The 20395-nt window shown below is 41.2% G+C and overlaps 2 protein-coding genes across 3 annotated transcripts in view; one reads left to right on the top strand and one right to left on the bottom strand.

Annotated features, from left to right (window-relative positions):
- Nucleotides 1-13080, bottom strand: part of sesn1 (sestrin 1) — an 80654-nt gene extending 67574 nt beyond the window's left edge. Inside the window, exons 1-2 of the mRNA XM_085431972.1 lie at nt 12999-13080; nt 11429-11748 (exon numbers count right to left, since the gene is read on the bottom strand). Of these exons, the coding sequence (XP_085288098.1) occupies nt 11429-11707 (279 nt within the window). The 5' untranslated portion in view covers nt 11708-11748; nt 12999-13080. The remainder of the gene's footprint in view (nt 1-11428; nt 11749-12998) is intronic.
- A 1728-nt stretch (nt 13081-14808) lies between these two features.
- cep57l1 (centrosomal protein 57, like 1) lies at nt 14809-20075 on the top strand. 2 transcript variants are annotated; one of them, XM_085431976.1, is made up of 11 exons: nt 14809-15144; nt 16490-16661; nt 16807-16986; nt 17098-17219; nt 17366-17479; nt 17584-17661; nt 17839-17928; nt 18023-18094; nt 18172-18431; nt 18567-18711; nt 19525-20075. In XM_085431976.1, the coding sequence occupies exons 1-11, from the start codon at nt 15124-15126 to the stop codon at nt 19729-19731; spliced, it is 1461 nt and encodes a 486-aa protein (XP_085288102.1). In that variant the 5' UTR covers nt 14809-15123; the 3' UTR covers nt 19732-20075. The 2 variants fall into 2 exon arrangements, with proteins under 2 accessions (XP_085288102.1, XP_085288103.1); XM_085431977.1 differs by lacking the exon at nt 14809-15144 and adding an exon at nt 15155-15816.
- Nucleotides 20076-20395: the final 320 nt, after the last annotated feature.

The raw sequence follows: 20395 nt of genomic DNA, 5'->3' as shown, positions 1-20395 counted from the left end.
AGCATAAGATGACAACACCTCCTGAAATGTATGCTACGTATGAGACATTGGTACAATTCCTCATGTTGGCTGCACCCTCCTTGTTGTGGTCACGATAACATCTGGAGGAAATGGTATACAAAGAGGTTTCTGCTGCCGCACAGCAACACGACGTCCTCCTTTGCTGGAATTCCAAACATTTTGTTTTGAACGGTATATAAGAAGGGAGTAGCTTCGGGGTCTGTAGAGAGAAGCCGATGCAGTGGCTTAAACAAGCGTTCTTTTTAAAAGCCACCAAGGGGTCAAGCTGTGGTTACGAAAAGACTTCTGGTGCCTTAGAAATCTATGGGAAAATGGTCCTCGGACTTGACCTCTCTAAATACTTTCCTGCTGAGTTTATGTGTCAGTTAGTCATTTTGTAATTTTGTGTTTTTATGTTTTTAAGTTCAGATAGAAGGATTATCCAGGGTATGCTCATTTTCTCATGAGTTAAGGAATTGTAATTGACAAGTTGTTTCACTGTCAGTACCCCTCACTTCTCACATCGGCTATACAAAAACACCAACATGGCAAAGACAGAAATACTTCAAAACATCTTCACAAACCAACGGGTAGCATCTATGTCTTTCTTTTATACCTACGTCCATCTTTTATACTATGAAATATGATATTTGTAGGTAAAACCAATGTTGTTGCTAGCACTGCACCACACAGATTCAAAAGTGGGCACTCTCACTGGATTCATAGCCTAAAATTTGGAGGTGTTCATTTTCATTCCCACCATTTCACACTTGGCATACCTGAGATCCAGGAGGAACACTGAAAGATAATTTCCTAAATTCCCCATACTGTCAAAATTATGCCCTAGGATATTGGACAACAACAACACCTACGCCAGAATGCTGTTTATAGACTTCAGTTCAGCATTCAATACAATCCACCCCTCACAACTCATCAAGAAACTGACAGACCTGGGCATCAGTTCCCTCATCTGCAAATGGTTACTGGACTTCCTGACCAACCGCCCCCAACATGTCCGGCTGGATAACCACTGCTCATCTACCATCACAATGAACACCGGTGTACCACAAGGCTGTGTGATGAGCCCTTTCCTCTACTCCCTCTTCACCCACGACTGCAGACCTGCTGATGGTTCCAACACCATCATTAAGTTTGCAGATGACACCACGGTGATTGGCCTCATCAGTGACAACGATGAGGCCGCCTACAGGGAGGAGGTGGATCGTCTGGCTGAGTGGTGCGACAGAAACAACCTGCTGCTTAACACCGAGAAGACCAAGGAGCTCATTGTGGACTACAGGAGGAATGCTGACCCACATCCACCCATCCACATTAAGGGGACGGCTGTGGAGCGTGTGAGCAACTTCAAGTTCCTGGGAGTCCACATCTCCGAGGATCTCACCTGGACGACCAACTGCTCCAAGCTGGTCAAGAAGGCTCATCAGCGCCTCTTCTTCTTGAGGACTCTGAGGAAGAACCACCTGTCCTCAGACATCCTGGTGAACTTCTATCGTTGCACCATCGAGAGCATCCTGACCAACTGTATAACAGTCTGGTACGGGAACTGCTCTGCCTCGGACCGGAAGGCGTTGCAGAGGGTCGTGAAAACTGCCCAGCGCATCGCCGGAGCACCACTTCCTGCCATAAAAGACATCTACAGGAAGCGGTGTCTGAAAAGGGCTGGGAAAATCATCAAAGACCCCAGTCACCCATCACATGGACTCTTCACCCTCCTGCCCTCTGGGAGGCGCTACAGGAGCTTCTGGACTAAGACCACCAGGTACCGGAACAGCTTCTTCCCCACAGCTGTCAGACTCCTGAACTCTGCCTCCTGACATCTGACCCACGTTAACATATGGACTGAACATACACACCCCCACAATGGACAACTGTACCCTCAAACACACAATAATAACATGGACTGAACCACCACTCACAACCACTAGCACTTTATATAGCCTCTGTAGAAACTATCTACACCCTCACTTATCTTAACTGCACTACTGTATAGCTCTGTGTAAATAATCATTCTGTACATTCGATAATCTTTAATTCTACAACTGTTTACAACTTGCATAGTTCCCATTTCTGTATAGCTGTATATCCCAGATTCTGTAAAGTTATTTATTTCATATTCTGTATAGTTTTTCATATTTATATCCTGTTCATAGCCTGTACATAGCTTGTACTCACTACAGCCTGTACATACTTATAGTTATAGCATATTCACAACATACTTCATACCGTGTACATTATAACATACCATAATAGACCCATTTCTGTAATATACTCACATATCTATACTATTGCTAATATATATTGTAATATATCTATATCACTAAAGCACTTCTGGATGGATGCAAACTGCATTTCGTTGCCCTGTACCTGTGCATGTGCAATGACAATAAAGTTGAATTCTATTCTATTCTATTCTATTTACAACAATAACCAAAGATTTCATCATGATCCTTTCCTCAATGAAAAAAAAACAAAAAAAACAAACAAACAGTGTATACCAGGGGTGTCCAGTTCTCGAGAGCTACTGTCCTGCAGGTTTTAGATGCATCCTTATTCCAACACACCTGAATCAAATGAATGGCTGTTACCGGGCCTTTGCCAAACTTGATGGCCTGCTGAAAAGGTAATCCAACCATCTGATTCAGCCGTGTTGGAGTAGGGATGCATCTAAAAGCTGCAGGAAAGTAGCTCTCGGGGACTGGAGTTGGACACCCCTGGTGTATACCAACATAACAGACAGGTAGACAGGAAAGTAGGGCTGCTCAATTAATCGAATTTTAATCACGATTACGATCTGGGCTTTCAACGATCATTAAAAATGACTGAGCCGATTATTAGCCCCTCCCTCATTTATCCGCGACACCTTAAAGGCCGTCTGTGAAAATATTGTCGGGCATAAACCAGTCCGTGGCGCAAAAAAGGGTGGAGACCGCTGATTAAGAGGACCCGAGGGAAGCTCGGAAAGCTAAGCAGAAGTTATTTGGAGAGTGACTGCCGTTGGTTGAAAAGAGAGTTTAAAAAAAAAAAAAAACTTCAGTGGTGTTGCACACTATTTTATATTATTTTTTTAAAGTTATTGTTAACCCTTTAAAGCCGGTCAGAGCAGCACGCTCCGTTTTGCGTAACTATTTTTAAATCCCTGTAGAATCTGAACCGTGTAAGCTAGCGCAATAATTTGTTTTGCATATGAAACCGGAGGAGTTGTACTTACATCTGATGCCATCAGCTTGTCCTCGGTCACGGTTTCGTTCCACATATAGCTTTGCAAAAATTGCATAAAAAGCGCTTGCAGGAACAAAAACATAATATTCCAGAAACACGCTTTGCCGTTCCTATCAGCTGGTCGTAACACTTCCCACAGTAAAATGATGCACCTGCTGTTTTCTTTGCAAATTTGCATCATAGGATTGTTTTTTGTTTTTCCTGCAGTATATAAAAATTGCTGTATCTCCAAAATAAAACTATGAAGACACTCAAAATAAATTTCCTGTGGTGGGAAACTATTTTTTTGCAACTTTATTGTATTTAAAGTTTTGAGGGATAAACCTCTTAAATTTCTCCAAGTAGAAATATATGTAAACAAAACAAAAACGATTTTCAATTTTTTTTGTAGTTTATTGCACTTTTTTGCAATTTATGTAATTACTATGGACTTAATGCATACATATTATTAAAATATGGGCTATAACAGTTGTATTGATGTATAGCAACTTGAAATGCTCCCACAAATGGCACTACAGCATGTAAAAAAAAATAATAATATAAGCTCTGGTGGACTTGGTTCTATGGTAGGTCTTAAAGGGTTAAATAAATATCGTCAAATAATCGTGATCTCAATTTCAGTGAAAATAATCGTGATTATCATTTTTGCCATAATCGAGCAGCCCTACAGGAAAGAACTCAGTTTTCCTCCTCATGTACACACTGCTGTAACTATTTTTGAACTATGAATGTAACGATTACTTCAACAATGGCTCTCTCTCATTTAAGTGTTCAGTAAGCCATTAAGTGACGTTGACGCTTGAACAATAAAAGACCAATCAAACTGAAGCAGCTAAGCACAATTCAGCTGCTGTTCCTTTTATTATTCACACCTGTTTTGACATGTCAAATGCCATCAGTGAAAAAAACAGGTTGCCAAAGGGTAAAGCTGTCAGATTACAGGCTAAATATATCTTTTTCACAGCGGCCACGTTGACATGTTAGGGAAAGCGCAATAATGTCATTAAAGATAACCTTTTAATACCCCTGTAAACTATTTCAGGGCGGCAACATACATGACACGAGGGGCCTGGGAAGAATTTGTATCATTTATATGATTAGTCACATCTGTGCTTTTCATGCTGTGATAAGTCTGCTGCTAAAATGGGTCTGCCCCTGTGGATGAATCTGTTTAAGACAGGTGTTGCTAAGCTGTGAAATGACTGCAATTTCCATCTTTCACACCTAGAATGAATTCACAGTTGTGCAAGCTTCAATTTTCTACTGGCAACATTATACCAACAGCAAGGATGACTGAACTCATATTTATGGCACAAGTGCCTTTGGTAGTCTCACAAGCCTGAGGTCGAAACAAGACTTGAAGGTATGAAAACATGGACATAATGAGTTTACACACAGAGTTGGTTGGATGTGCTGTTAAGCTGTTTTATTCATATGATTTCTAAGTGCACTTCTCCCCTTCAAGAAGTTCAACATCACCATCCACCATCTGCTCCTCCCAGTCCTGAGGTGTATGGGCAAGTCAAACTGTGCTTTCAATAAATGCCTGATCAGACAAGCCAGAGAGCAAAATTATCATTTATTTGGAGCTTTAGGTTAATTTGGGGTCATGGAAACATAATCCACAAAAGGGTCTGGATCTGGACTCTGTCAGGAAATACTCAGGTCTTGAGCCAGGTTTGAGAGTAAAGTGGTTTGCAGTTGTGGGGTGCTAGTAGTTTTCCACTGTTTTCAAACTGAATACAGAGAATGGCAGCATTTGTCCCACCTCCTCTTTTGGTTTGGTTTCACCCCCTTCTCCTCTCTTCTCCACACATTAAAACTCATTGCTTTATTGCTGTCCTTTTATTCCCCCTCTCGCCATCTCTTTTTGACCTTCAGTGCGCTGCAATCATAATGTGGCAGAGTCTCTTTTCTATTTCCATTCCCTCTCCCTCGCTTTCTCCCCTTCAGCTCCTGAATACCACGTCCAGAAATAATTGCAGACGAGCAAGTACCCCCCACCCCCAAGTAGCGGTGCCAACTAACCCATCCCATCATTGCACCTCATGCCACTGGTACCATGACGACTGCTTATGCTGTGCAAATGCCTGAAGACAACACCAACACACCCCTCCCTCTTTGACAGGACAATACAGCCTTTGCATGTTTTAGCAGAAGTTTAAACTCTATCTAGAACAAATGAAAGAAGAAGAAAAAATCCCCCTTATTCTACAGGAAAGCATTTCCACACATCCACTAATGTATGCTAAAACAGGAAAATTATCATCTACAACAGGATTGACAGTGACCTAGTTGCACATTTCCCACATGCCCCCCCCCTCTCTCTCTAAGTCTTCCTGAGTGTGCTGCCGGCAGCATGCTGTACTGGCTGAAAGTGGGGGTCTGTCTGTGCTGCAGGATCAAAGTGGGAGCTTGTGTGTTTGTTAAAAATGGCTTTTAATATCCTGGCAAGAAAGAGAAAAGGGAGGGGAAGGCATCTTCAAACTGTGTAAAAATCCCTTCTGGTAAATATCCCTCATCACTTTATCTGCACAGCATCATTTTAGGGTTCCCAGTTTGCACATCAACTATTTATAAATGAAAGCCAATATAGTGGTAGCATTCATTATTACATTGTACTCTGCAGACATTTGTGGTACAAGATTTCACATTAGGATGCATTAACAGAACTATTGGACCAACGCTGATGCCAGTGTTTAAAATAACAACTCGGCCAATAAGCCATGTCGCAGTACAAGCAATGAGCAATTCATGCAGGTAACTAAAAGCAGTCAGTGATGATATTTAGGTCTACAATAGGAGCGTCAAGGCATCAAGGCAGGAGCTATGTCATTGTGTTATTATCACTATCATCATCTCAAAACTTGAAGACAAAGGGCCTTTAGTGCCATAAAGCTTCATCTAGCTCAGTAAGACACCCCATAGAGAGAATTCACACCCAGCTCCTATCACTGCTCTGTCCCACTGCTCTGCCCAGCTGGCAGACAGCTGTAAATCCACAGCTTTATTTCTCTATTGCGTCCTCCATATCCATGGTGCATTTCACTGTACAGTTACTGTGCCAAAGGTCACTGCCTGCTTCCACGGCTGCTCCTTTCTCCCCCCCCTCTCACCATACACTTTGTTTGCCCTGGTTCAACCACAGAGTGCCCATAATCCACCAGATCTGACCAGAATACAAGGCCCTCTCATCATTGGTCCTCACTATCTATATTTACACAGCAAGCAGAGGTAGCAGACAGACACAGACTCCAGGCATTCACAATCAAACTCATGCACACACAGTACATTAACTAACACAAAAAAAACAGCACAGTATACGCACAGTCATGCACAGACTTATAAAACAGATCAGTGCAAACCTTTCTGTCACTGTGACTGCAATGAAAAAGCATTAAACAATTCTCTGAACTTCTGCCACATTTTACAAGTGGACTCTGACCCTGCCTTCTCAGAAAAGCCGTACTGCATCTGTCCACACACCTGTCTGTCAAGGTTGACAAGTAACGTTTGTTTATATAGCCTCACCAAATGAATTTCACCATTGAGAGAGGCTTACACAGACAACATGTCTTCTGAAAACAAGCCTAACCCACAATTAAAAAGAAATAAAATTATGTAACACAGGCTCGGAGAAATCAGTCAGAGATCAACCTACCATGCAACTTCAAAGTTTAACTCTTAGGAAAGTCACGATGTAGGTGCTAGATCTGCATATACTTGACAATTACAATTGCTTATTCGTATCAAGTTCAAGAGCTATGCTTAGATGAATAAATCAATCCTAAAGAGATAATTAAATATTTACCGTCATCTCCAAGAGACACTCCATATGTTCTGCATTAGTTTAGGAGGAGGCCAGTTCCAGGAAGCCATTTTAATCACACATATGTGTTTATTAGAGAGACTGCTTAGTTAGTCCTAATGACCATTATTAGCTTAAATAAGTATGTGAAAACACTCAGGAGCTTAAAACATCTAATGCCTCTGTGTTCCTCAGAAAAACAGACTGCATTTCTTTTTTATGAAAAAAGCCCCCACCCCCCACCCCCACCCCAAAAAAAAAAACATGACTCTGTCATAACAGATGAATAGAAGGAAAGTTTCTTAGATTAAATATCTCCTAGGGTGTTTAAAAGACTGCAACTATAGCGATTTGCACATTCAAAATAAAAGAAAGAAAGTTGGTTGTAGAACAAGGTGTGATACTAACAGACTAAGGTGCAGGACTCTTACAATGACTATTAACCACACATTTCAGGTCTGATGTGCAGTGACAGCTGAACACATAAGAACCAGACTGACTTGGATTCAAAGAGACACTAAGGCCACTTGGTATTTAATGTACATTCTTCACTTCATCCGCTGATTTACTCCATCTTTTAATTCTCGCACGGTGCAGGTTGTGTCGTTAAATCTGAGAGGCACAGGCCTAAATTACAAGAACAGGTTGATCTTTTGAGACTAGCTCTTAATTCAAGTAGGGGTAAAGGGCTAACACAATGGTGTAACTGCAAAGCACAGAAAGAAAAAAAAAAACAACTTTCCGTCTCTGTTCAGCCATCCAAGACTGGGTTCCTTTCATCCAGTTTGGGGACATGATGACCAGAGAAAGAGAGAGAGTCGGCCAACAGAGTCTGCCCACCCCTTTGACAGATTCAGAATACACACTTACTATCGTTTCTCTTTAATTCTGAGCATGTGTGTGTTTGGTAGCATACCCATCTTTACTTTGGGGTTCCCATAAAAATGAAATCAATAAAGCTCAGCAGCCGAATGCCAAGTCAAAGGCCCCAGAAGACCACGCTGCAGAATTGTTTTGGTAAGCGATTTTGACTCACAATTACCCAGAAGACCCTCGCAAGGGAACCCGACCCCTCCCTGTACGCATATCACCCTATTTTTGCCAACAAACCTGTGACCCCTGAATACTAGACCAACATCATAGCTCAAATGTTTAAGCCTGCAAGTCAGTTCGCCTGCAGAGTCAGGAAGAACAAACACCAAGTGGGATTGCATTAAAAAAAAAAAGAAAGTGAGGCAAAGTTAGAGACCAAAAAAAAGGTCTTTTTATTTGCTACATGGGTTCCTCAACAATTAGTGGAAGGTCTGATACCAGGATTAAAACAGAAGAAAATGCCCTTGTCCATTACTAGAGTATAACTTCTCCAGTACACTTCTTATCTATGTGCACAGGTATGAGCAAAAGAATTGTGCCAACACACAATATTTTTTCCCTTCTTCTTAGGCATTATTGCAATTATTTTTATCATAATTTTTCATGCTACATCTACAGACAAGAGCACATATCATCCTTTGAATAATATCACCGGAGTTACTTTCACGGTTGATAAATGCTCAGGAAAGATGTGCTCATTATGGCAACAAACAAGCAGAAAATTGCTCCAACCCACAGCTATGTGACCCATGTGGGTTTTAGAGTACATTATTCTCACTAAGCAGGATGCCTTCCTCCTCTAGAGGACACGAGGAAAAGACTGTCTGTGCTTTCAAAGATTTTGTCTTTAATCAGCGGATCTGCTGGAATTAAAGGCTGTCTGAGCCAGAGCACCCCTCCCTTTAGCCCCTCCAACCCTGACAATGTGAGAAAGGTGTGTGTGTGTGTGTGTGTGTGTGTGTGTGTGTGTGTGTGTGTGTGTGTGTGTGTGTGTGTGTGTGTGTGTGTGTGTGTGTGTCAGGAGGGATCTCCCACCATGGGACCAGAGCTACATCAGCTAACTGTGGGCTCATAAATGCAACCTTTGGCAAGCTGTGCCCAAATGCAGCTTAGCATAATTCAGAAATACCAGACAGCGCGTACCGTGGTAGACAGCTAAACCCGCAAAGCAGCTTTCTCCCGTTCTCATCTCTGCCTGTCCCTCGCCTCCATCTTCAAAAAACACTTCCGCACAAACAGGAACTAAAGCCACGGCCAAACACCCCATTTCCTCAGAATAACAACATGTCAGGCCATCCAAAGCTACTGGGGTTAGTGTTTGTTTGTTATTACAGGACTCATTAAGTGGAACAGGCCACAGCAAACACAAGGGTAGACCCAGGATAAGTGTAATATTTCATTCTCTATAGCTAATAGTGGCAAAACAAAATAAACCCAGCACAATATTTATTATAAATATACATGTATTACAGATACAGTCACCAACTTTTTTATTAAGTACACCTAAAAAGTACTGGACTGGACCTCTTTTTGCCTTCAGAACTACATAAATTCTGCATAAATTCAACAAAGTGCTGGAAACGTTCCTCAGAGATTCTGCCCAATGTTGACACGATTGCATCACACAATTGCTGCAGATTTGCTGGCTGCACATCCATGATGCGAATCTCTTGTTCTAGCACATCCCCCTAGAACTGTGGAAGCCATTAGAGTACAGCGAACTCATTGTCATGTCCAAGAAACCAGTCTGAGATGACTTGACATGGCGTGTTATCCTGCTGGAACCAGCCATCAGAAGATGGGTATACTGTAGTCATAAAGAGATGGACATGGTCAAAAACAATGTTCAGGTAAGCTGTGGTGTTTAAAGGATATTCAGTTGGGACTAAACTGTGCCAAGAATGTATCCCCAACTCTATCACACCACCACCAGCATGAACCATTGATACAAGACAGGATGGATCCATTCTTTCATGTCGTCTATGCTAAATTCGGACCCGGCCATCCAAATGTTGGAACGGAAATGGACACTCATAAAACGAGGCAAACTTTTTCCAATCTTCTATCATCCAATTTTGATGAGCCCGTGTGGTAATTGTAACCACATTTTCCTCCTATTAGCAAACAGTAATGCAAACTTGTCTGCTCTTCTGCTGCTCCACACCTTGGTTATAACAAGTGATTACTTCAGTTGTTCCCTTCCTATCAGCTAAAAGCATTCTGGCAATTCTCCTCTGAGCTCTGAGAGAAGTGCCTCACACTCGATATTCTCTCTTTTTAAGACCATTGTCTTTAAACCTCAGGGATTATTGTGTGGAAAAAAATAAAAAAATAAAAAAATCCCAGTCCATCATAAGTTCCTGAAATACTCAGGCCAGCCTGGGCCTCGATCAAAGTCACTTAAATCACTTTTATTCCCCATTCTAATGCTCAGTCAGTAAATGTTCTTTGTATTTGATGTATTTCAATGTGAAATAGTTTTCAGTCATACTCGTTATATCATTTTGCTCTTAGTAGGCATCTGAAACTATCTGTTCACTTATATTTAGATTAAATTTCTTTCTACCTTGTACTGTGTACATTTTTCTTCTACTGTTTCAAGTTTTTTTAATGGCTGCATCAATTTATTTTATTCCCACTCTATCCCTTTTGCTACCATATACCACATGTAAATTTCCCAACTGTGTGTCTAATAAATCTTATTTAATTTTATCTATATTTCTCCTGTTAACTTTAAGGACCCCCCCCCCCCCCCACCATCCACCATTGCGCATTTCTCCCACAGATTTTTGTTTTCAGGATTCACTGAGTACCATGTATCCATGTCCAAGTCTGACAGCTTCAATATAATATTTTTTTTCTCAATTCACTGCCACCTGCTACACAACAATGACCAGGATATTTATTTAAAAATCAACACAGGCAGACTCAACGGACTTGAAAAGAAAAAGAAAAAAAAAGCCAAAGTGAAAACAAAAATGCTGTGTCACACTGTGTTTTGTTAATAATGGAGAGCATTACTTATTTTCAGTAAATACGTCTTAACTCTCTGAGAAAGCCCACATACAGTATGTGCAGTGTCAATATTTTTATTGGAAGATCTCAGTGTGTGTAAGCCATGAGCCAAAGAAATTTGTTTTCAAATTCTGCAATAAAAAAAACTTAAATCTTATGTCTAGCTTTAATGCTAAAGACAAATCTTAATCAACCAGTGATTATCTGTTTAGTTTAAATCTCACCGTAAAAATGATTGGCAGCGTGTTGAAAGGTTAGGACAGCTATATTTTTGTGTATCATTGTGTGACTGACTGTAATCCCTTTGACAAACCATGCAGCGGTCACACTGAGCTTTTTACTAAACCACAGTGTTTGCAATGCTTATGAAGAGGTGAAGAGAGGGAGATGGCTGCAGATCAATACAATAAACACTGGCTCTAGAGGACATATCACAGTCGGGTGCAGCGTAATGCAACACAGTTCCCCATCATAAAACCGCGACTCTCTTACCTGGATGTTTCGCAGAAGCTGAGAGCAACGCTCCCTGACATCTTCAAAGGGACACCGTCTGGAGAGCATAAGGACATGGGCCAGGATATCATTCAGATCGTTGCCTGGAGGACTCCCTGAAGCCAGGGACAGAGGGGCCACCGGCGGTATGGGCCCAATGGTTTCCACTTTCCGCATGACCTCCTGGCAGATGTTCTCTATCGCATCAGCTCTGGAGCTGGGATCCCGGCTCCCCAGCCTGTCCCATCTCCCCACAGACTCCTGGTCCTGCACCTCCATCAGTTTATGCGGGCCTACCGTTTGTGCTGTCTCACAAAAGGCTACGAATAAACAGGACAGGAAAGGCTTGCATCACCTTTTTGTTAATGCAAGTGCATTATGCTTTTAGATGTAGCATCAGAGAAATTTGACTCCAACTAATAACATGAACCACTTATAAAAGACACAGATATATCACCCTATATCTCATGAATTCATTTGCCATAATTTGGATATTACAGCTAATGGACTTTTGGCTTTTGGCAGGGGGGGGAGTAGGGAAAGAGAGAGAGGGTGAGTGACACACAGCATCAAACTGAAGCCACTGTTGTAAGGACTATGGCCCTCGGTTCATGGGTCCCCTGCTCTACCAGGGAAAACAAAAATGTCTCTCTCAGCACCAGGGAAGAGCAATAGAAGTACATCTTCCATACTTCCATTCTTATACCACATTACTGCCCTAAGAAAGGGTGTGAAACTTTATGTCAGTACTGTACCAGTGTGTAATGTAACACTGTGGAGAAGAGATGGTGCCACTGTTTATTATGTTTTTGCTGATATCTGTTTCCCTTTTTGACAAGAAAAAAAATTACATATAAATATTAATTATAAATTATTAATCTCTTTAGCACTTCATCGTTGAACATTTAGCAACTGCAAAGTTGAGTTGGCACAAAACACTGGTCACTAACACCTCTAAATATCACTGCACTTCCTTCCTGTTGTCTTTAAACCCCAGTTTAAGATTAAACATTAAATAAACTTCTCAAAATGGTGCATAAATCAACTACACATCTAAAGCATATCATCACACCATGTATTTCAGCATATAGCCAAATAGTTCTCTGAAGATATACTGCTCAGATTTGCAGAAAATCTAATATAATGAGGTTTAACCACATGTTTTAAACAGATTTAAAAAGCAATAGCTGCATCCGTGATTTAAATCCACACGATTCTGCTAATCTTTGTTAGCAACTTTCAAAACAACAAAACAGGATTTGAACACAGTCAGAGCAATTAGATTCACTGCCACAGCATTTGATTTTGCAAATACTAACACTGGTTTACGGTTTAACGGCTTTTAACTTTGATATTAACTTGGCATATAATAGGAAGAATACGCGGCGTGTCAGTGAAATCCATTCAATCTCTCTGCTTGTTTATCTCTCTTTTCTTCGTGCCAGGGCTTTCAAGCTGCCCGTTAACAAAGAAGGCACTAAAGCACCCACCGCCGCTCTTTAAAAAAATTCCCACACACGAACCTTTCACTGAGACTGAAAACCAAACAGTGTCATTCTAAAACACTCACTTTATCCACATTCTTTGGTGTCTCTCTCCTGTTACAGGACGACTTGCCTCCGCACTGTCCAGTAACGCTGGTTCCAGCGTAGAAACAAGAGGAGGTAACAACTTCAGGGTAAAAGTTTGATTGGCAGGGCAAATTAGCCAATCAGCCCAAGCCGAACTCATTCGGGGAGGTTCTGGAAGATGATTGGTTGGTGGGCGGTTTCCTGTGCTCGTGGGGGAAGCGTTTATGGGGATTGTATTCTTTATCCCCCCAGGTTCTCTATTTGACTGTAGCGCTTAGCAACTACATCTCCCATCATCCACTTATTCAGCAGCAGCAGCCCCCCTTTCACTTGTTTATCAGAAATAACAGACAAGCAGAAAGACATAAAGAGGTGGATATGTTGTATGTTTCCATTTGATTTTCTTAACTTTAATAAAAATCTGCACACTGACGCAGCCCATACCATTAAAATATCAATCTCAACATAAGAACGAAGTGCCATGCACCTCAGTTCAAGTATGGTAAAACTAAAAAAAAAATGTGTTTGTTGCAAATGAGAAAAAAATAGTAATGCAGGAGGACTGTCACACATGCTGCTTATTGCTGCAAGAGAGTATTTGCATGTGCAAATGTTGACAGTGTGATTGACTTACAGTGCTAACGACATTGTATTAACTCACCACAACCTGGGGAAACATAAAAAAGTCAACAAGCAGACACAAATCAGTTTATCGTGTACATACTCCAGCCTACTGATTGTGTTGGTATTTTGGAGGCTGTGTGTGGCTATGCAGTGGTCAGTGCAGCATGCATTCCAGCCATACTGACCTGGGGACTTAGATGAAGTGAGTGAAAGGCCACACATTAGATAACTGAAAAGTCCACCTACATCTTACCAGTTGCCTGTTGTGCATCCTTGCAGAGTTAATTGATTAAATACCTTGCATCTAAAAAGAAGTTCAGAATCATTGTATGTGCATACGTGTACACAGAATAGCTCGAAATGGAGAGCATGGTACCTTAACAAAACAATGAAAAGCAACTATCACAATACAACATCATTAAACACTCTAGGGTACCTTATATTAAATGGAAAATGTAGCACCTAGAGCTTGTTCATCTTTTATACTATGTTTGTATGTAAGTATAATATTCCTGTTGTTGTCCTTCCTCTCTGACAACTAACATCTGCATCTTGGATAGGCCCCTAACTGTACATGGGCCCTTTGCACATACCCAGAAATCCCATCAATCCACCCCAGCAGAGAGGTAAAGAAGAGAGGGCAGGCAGGGTGAAGTGGGTGGAAACAAGTGTCTGGGGGGATTTGTGACAGAAAGATAGCAGCAAGAGTGAAAGGGGAGGTTTAAAAGATGGTAGAGAGACCTCTTGAATGGCAGAGTTGAAGATGCCAAGATTTTCATTGGGAATACCACAGTCAACGTTCATGGTGTGGTGGTTGGCATGACAGACGATGGTAGAGATAGGATGAGGTGGAGGCAGATAATTTGCTGTGGCAACCCCTAAAGGGAACAGCAAGAAAAATAAGATTTAAAGGATAATTTTATTTTAGTCTATAGAAGGTGAGCCTGTCTAATGCCATACTTATCACCAAAAGGTCACAGTCTTTATTGAGTTTGCTGAAAATACTGGAAACTGTTCCACAAAGAAAATTAAGTGACACGTATATGTGTGTCATAATCGGATTTTTAAAAATTCGAAAATTGTCATATACAGCTCAAAGTAGTTATGCCAGTCTACTGAAACCCAAAAAGAATAACTGAAATAACAGTGAAGTAAATTAGAATGTTGGAGTAAAGAATGAGTATAAGGACAAGCTTAAGTTTCCTTTTACCCTTATAGTATTTAATTAGCAAAAGATATGGAAATATAATATATTTCTTAACCAGCAGAGAAAAGTCTGGTGGGGAGGGAGGAACTAAGAGTGCGCAGGCGGAACCACAGTGTGGAGGGCGGCAAAGAGGAGGGAAATTTAAAAAGCCCGGACTGTCTCTTGGTGACAGGACAGCTGGAGTCAGTTAGCTGGTGTCTTACAAGTCATTTTAACTTATAAAAGTAGCCTCGGATCGTTAAAGACAGACGCATGATTAGTTTGGAAGCACTCATCATTTGCTGTAGGGCAAAATGGAGATGTACCACGATCAGGTAACGTCCGTAAATCAGCCGTTAGCAGCAGGTGTGGCTAACGCGTTAGCGCTGTCTTGTTTACTTTCGCCAAGTTGCCACTTAACCATCTTTTTGGTTTGTTTTACGGGTATCTACCTAAAGGAGCCAATGGTCCATGCAGTGGGTGGTGTTTGTAAATACATTATGTTTGCTGTTGTGGAGCTTTTAGGACTACAAACGGCCTCCTTGTTGCAGAAAGCTGGCTGTACTGGGGTACAGTTGCGTAATCGATTAACGCTTGTTGATTCGGTTACTGTTTACTTTGTGTGGCAAGTGCATGGAAATTGCACCGAAAACAGAAAGTTTTTATCAGTATTTACTGTTTACTAAACAAATATATGGATGAGGAAAAGCGAAAAACCACAGAGACGGTTCATGGTGAAGGGGGAACGGGGTCGTGGGCGCAGCAGCCTAAGCAGATGAGCCCACATCTCCTCATCAGCTCATCTAGGCCTGAGAGCACCGAGATATTCCCAAGGCAGCTGAGAGATGTCCCCCAGGGCATCCTTTTAACTTTCAGTAGGACATGCGTGGAAAACCTCTCCCAGAAGGCATTCTGAACCACCTAAGCTGTCTCATTTCGATGTGGATGAGGCTCTATTCTGAGTACCTCCTGATCTTTTGGTCACTATCCAGAGCTCGTGACCATAGGTAAGGGTGGGGATGTAGATTGACTGGTAAATCAATAGCTTTGTTTTTATGTTCAGCTCTCACTTTACCACAATGGACCGGTGATGCAGACACTGCATCAATCAGTCTTAACAAGACCTCAGGATACTTGAACTTCTCCGCTTGGGATAGCAACTCGTCTCTATAATAATCTATAATACTCATTTTTAGAATGAAGTCAAGTCTTAACCTATGATGTTGAAGGCAGTCACCTGTTGTCACTTTCATTTGTAGCAAAGCAATGGTTTATCCTTCCTAATCAAACAGATTAATTTCCCTGAAGTGTAACTAACTTTGTGTTATACTATGTTGATCATGTATTCCCTGTTTTTGAGCTGTGCACTTTAGGAATAATGTTGTAATTTAAAATGAAACTATTACCATTAGCACACTGTTGCAAAATTGCAATATTTCTGCAAACTGCACATCCAAACCAGTTTTAGTAAGAAGAAAATTATTTCTCTTTTTTCACAGTGCGGTAATCAGGAGCTGATTTTAGTCTCTGCATTTCAAATTTATTCTCAAGGTTCAAAATTGTTAAAAATCTGACTCGTATACACTTACATTTTTTGTCTATAATTTTACAAACTTGGCATTTTATTGATAATGAAAATATTCATTTGTTTCCAAAACAACCTCCTCTTGTTGTGTATAGATTTTAGACTCACCTTCCAAGAACAGTTACATTGGAAGCTACTACCAGCCACCAGACAGGATAGTGAAACCTTCACGAGAGCCGGAGCCCCATGCACACTCTTCTATCAGCATGGGCACACACATGGCCAGCAGCTCAGTTTCCCAGAGGAGACCAAATATTGATAGCAAAGGTATGACGCATTCATTATCATGAGCTATTTGTCTCTTACAGTGGAAGTTTTTGTTTTTGTTTAGTTTTTTGAGGGGGGAGGGGGCAGACTGCTTTCTTTTACAGTTACCTAGTATGTCTTTGTATTGTTGTTTACTCTTCATCAGCCGTGGTTGATGCACTGAAGACCCTTCAGGAGAAAATTAGGCGGCTGGAGCTGGAAAGGACGCAAGCAGAGAAGAGCTACCAGCAGTTTTCCCATGATGCTCAAAAGCATCCACAAGTTACAACATTGTACAGTCAGACAGCAGCCAGCCTGCCTGGGACGGATAACTCTGCCAGGAGAGGTAAGCGACAAAGAATAGAAAGCAACAAGGAAACAGGGTACTGTGGGTCACTATGATCTGGCAACTCCATTTAACTGATTGATTAGTTTGTTCTCTGCTTTATAATGACAGAACTGGACTCAAAACTGCAGTCTGCAGAAGCTCGCTGTAAGGTTCTCGAGAAGCAGCTGGACTACATGAGGAAAATGGTTGAAAATGCCAAAAAGGAGAGGAGCGCTCTAATGGAAAATCAGGTAGCTCAGAATACTACGAATCAAAAAGTCATTTGAAAGTAGATCCCAGCTATAAGCATGATCATCACCTATTTGTTTCTCACATTTCTGGATGTAAGTAACATAAAAAACCACATATTCCCCCTGCCACTTTTACTCCCCTCAAGGCTTCTCTGCAGAGCGAGCAAAAGAGCAGCTCAAACAGCCAAATTCAGCGAGAGAAGCTGGAAAAACTCGAGTCAGAGTGTCTCAAACTGAGCAGAACCCAAACTCTGGCAGAGGTAACCTAAGGTTTCCCAATGCTGCTTATCTCTAATTCATTAGTCAGAATGCTTATCGCCAAAAGTTCATTATTTCAGGGTGTGTCGCTGTGATAAATTTTCAGATGAAGCTTTCCATCCTGGAGCAGAAACTGCTGAAAGAAGAGCACGAGCGTAAACTCGTGCAGGAGAAGGCGGAGGAGGTTAGTCAGTTTTTGGATTGCACTTGTTAAGAAACAAGTAAATGCTAACTAGAGACACAACTTTTTTTTTAAATTGCCCACGCCACAACTTTCAGCACATATTCAACAATAAAGCTGCTGATTGGCAAATTTGACTAAATACTCTTAAGAAGCATTGATTTGCTGTTACTACTGCAGCTGCAACGAGAGTTTGATGTCAGCCTTCGACCATCTCTGCCAACTTCTGAAGAGACAAAGCCAAAGAAGAAAACAAAAAAGAGCATAAGGGTACTTTTCTGACCGATATAAAAATAAATTTTAGGCATTTATTTAAGGAGATTTCTTTGGATGTAGAGGTGATGAGAGCTGTCTTCTTCCTCAGAAAACCTCTAAACCTGCCGAACTGCTACCAAAGAGCCCGATGCACAAGAAAATGCCCTTTGTTGCAGGAACAGTAAGTCACTTATAATTTTCTGCACTTCTTTTTTTGTTGTTTGTTCTTACTTTGATTCTTTTCATTCCCGTCTCTAGTCGACGAGCCCAAGCCATTCGGTTCATGCCAACGTGCAAAGTATCCTTCACATGATGAAGCACCACCAGCCACAGCTGTGCCAGCGAGTGAGTGCACACCACAGGTCTGGCTGCGGAGTGAAGAAAAACCTCCAAAAGGACTTTTCTTCATCTTCCTCTGATTCATCAGAGAAGCCTAACAGGCTGCCCGTCGACCCATCGCTAAGCTCACTCGCCGACCTGCTCCTGGCTCTGCAGGACGAGCTGGGACAGATGAGCTTGTGAGTAGTGCCAACCAGTGAGCTGCATTAGGAATGAAGGCGTATTTAACATAATTTAAGTTCTTTATTCAGAGTTTTTTGGACATATTAGTGAACCTTTTATTAAAGTCGTTTTATATTTGTCACCTTTGTCAGTGAGCATCAGGAGTTGGTGCGTCAGATCGATGGAGCTCAAAATCCGGAGCAGAGGCAGGACCTCCAGAGAGAATTGGAGCTGCTGGTCACCAGGATGGAGGATAAAGGATCTCAGATCACCAAGCTCCGCAAACACCAGAGGATGGTATGTGACCTATAAGTTGGTACAACTTAAAGGGGATAGATTTGTAACAATTTTCGGTAACACAATGAGAAACTGGATCTGATGCATTGAAAATAATCATCTAATCATCTTTTAAAGTGCTTTAAAACAGCAGTAAGCATTCACCATTGACAGCCCACCAATTGTCAATGGTGAATGCCTATATCAAGCAAAATTTCAAATAATGAATTCCATGTCTGTAAAAGTCAGTTCTTCCATGGTGTAGTGGTTAACATGTGCACGTTACATGCAAAAGATGTCTGGTTCAAAACCAGGAGGGGAGACAGATTTCTGGGAAGTTGCATTTGGGAAAGGCATCCAGGGTAAAAATCTGTGCCAAATCAAATATGCGCATCCATCCTCTGTGGTCACTGCTTGTGAGAGTAAGAGCCAAAAGTTGAAGCAGAGTCCAGTAATAAAAAAAAAAAAAAAAAAGTGCATTAGATCCACTTAAAAATAGTGATAAGATTATTTTGAGATTTTCAAACAAATTAATTTGATATTTTTAGAAAAGTATTTTTATGTATTTAAAGCAGTTTTTTAGCTGCATGTCGTTAAGTGGAGCTGGTATTACCTCACTGAAGAATTTACACACTTCTCCTGTTATTTCTGACATTTTAATAAACAGAAGAGAAATGTATGCTTGAATAAATTAAAGTCTACTTATAAACAAATGGTCAAAAACAATCCTGTCGTTTTCAACAGAGGATGGATCGACTTGTAATAGCAGCTTATTGCAGTGTATAATTGTGCTGAACAGATCCAAATGTGTGATGTTTTCTGCTCCCTCCACAGATCCAAAAACTGGCCCAGTGCCGATCATCTCCTGAGGAGCACACAGCCAAAAGGCTGAGTGGGATCAAGCCACCTGCTCCTTCTCCCGTTAAGACTGAAAAGAAGGGAAGGACAGATAGGACTACTCAAAAAAACCTGCAGCTTCTCAGAGAGACACAGAAGTTCAGAAACAGCCTCAAACAGGACGACCTCTCCTGGGAAACGTGATTTTTCTCAGTGAGACCTTCGGCGTGCAGACCTGGATGTTACAGCTGGATGATGTGTGGGGTTTTTTGTTTGTTTGTTTGTTTGTTTTTTCTCTGCTCTTCAGACGACCTCTGGACATTTTTAGTAACAAATTGGAGAGGAAATAAGGCATTCTACACAGTGCTTATTAAATAAAGTATTGCACATACACTGTCCTTCATAGGGTGTAGTTTGTGAACCATGATCTTAACCCAATTTAAAAGTAATGTTAATGAGTCATGTGCCATAAGGAGCTAATGAGCTGGATTAAATAACTTTTATGTAATCATAGTTGTTTATTTTTAATAAAGGCTATTGTTTCTACACATTGCAGATTTATTTTTCTTCCACATTTATGTTTGTCACTGTTTATGTACAACCACTAGATGGCACTGCGGAGCCTGTTCTATATTTAAATCAGAAGCTTTTCACCTTTGGCAAGTCGTGCTATTGGATGGATAAATGAACTCTAACTTTGTAATGTTGCTGGCAGCACCAGTCTCCCCACTGCGTATAATCGAGAGGGATCAAATGCACCCCGAACAGCAGCAGGTCGAACAGCTGAATAAATGGAGCCCTGACCACAGATAAAACGGATGTGGGTTTTTAGTTGTATGCATGTAGGAGAAACCCATTTTTTTGTTGC

Source organism: Copadichromis virginalis, linkage group LG15 (assembly GCF_057382275.1).
Source record: "Copadichromis virginalis isolate Kocher_CV1m ecotype Utaka linkage group LG15, C_Virginalis_male_GT1.1, whole genome shotgun sequence".
NCBI classification, from domain to species: Eukaryota; Metazoa; Chordata; class Actinopteri; order Cichliformes; family Cichlidae; genus Copadichromis; species Copadichromis virginalis.
This window is presented reverse-complemented; position numbering and strand designations above follow the sequence as displayed.

Excerpts from the sequence above, each read along its gene's own strand:
- cep57l1 (XM_085431976.1), top strand. The coding sequence starts at position 15,124 with ATGGAGATGTACCACGATCAG. Across the intron at positions 17,220-17,365 it reads GCGCTCTAATGGAAAATCAG|GCTTCTCTGCAGAGCGAGCA; the intron begins GTAGCTCAGAAT and ends ACTCCCCTCAAG. Across the intron at positions 18,432-18,566 it reads GAGCTGGGACAGATGAGCTT|TGAGCATCAGGAGTTGGTGC; the intron begins GTGAGTAGTGCC and ends CACCTTTGTCAG.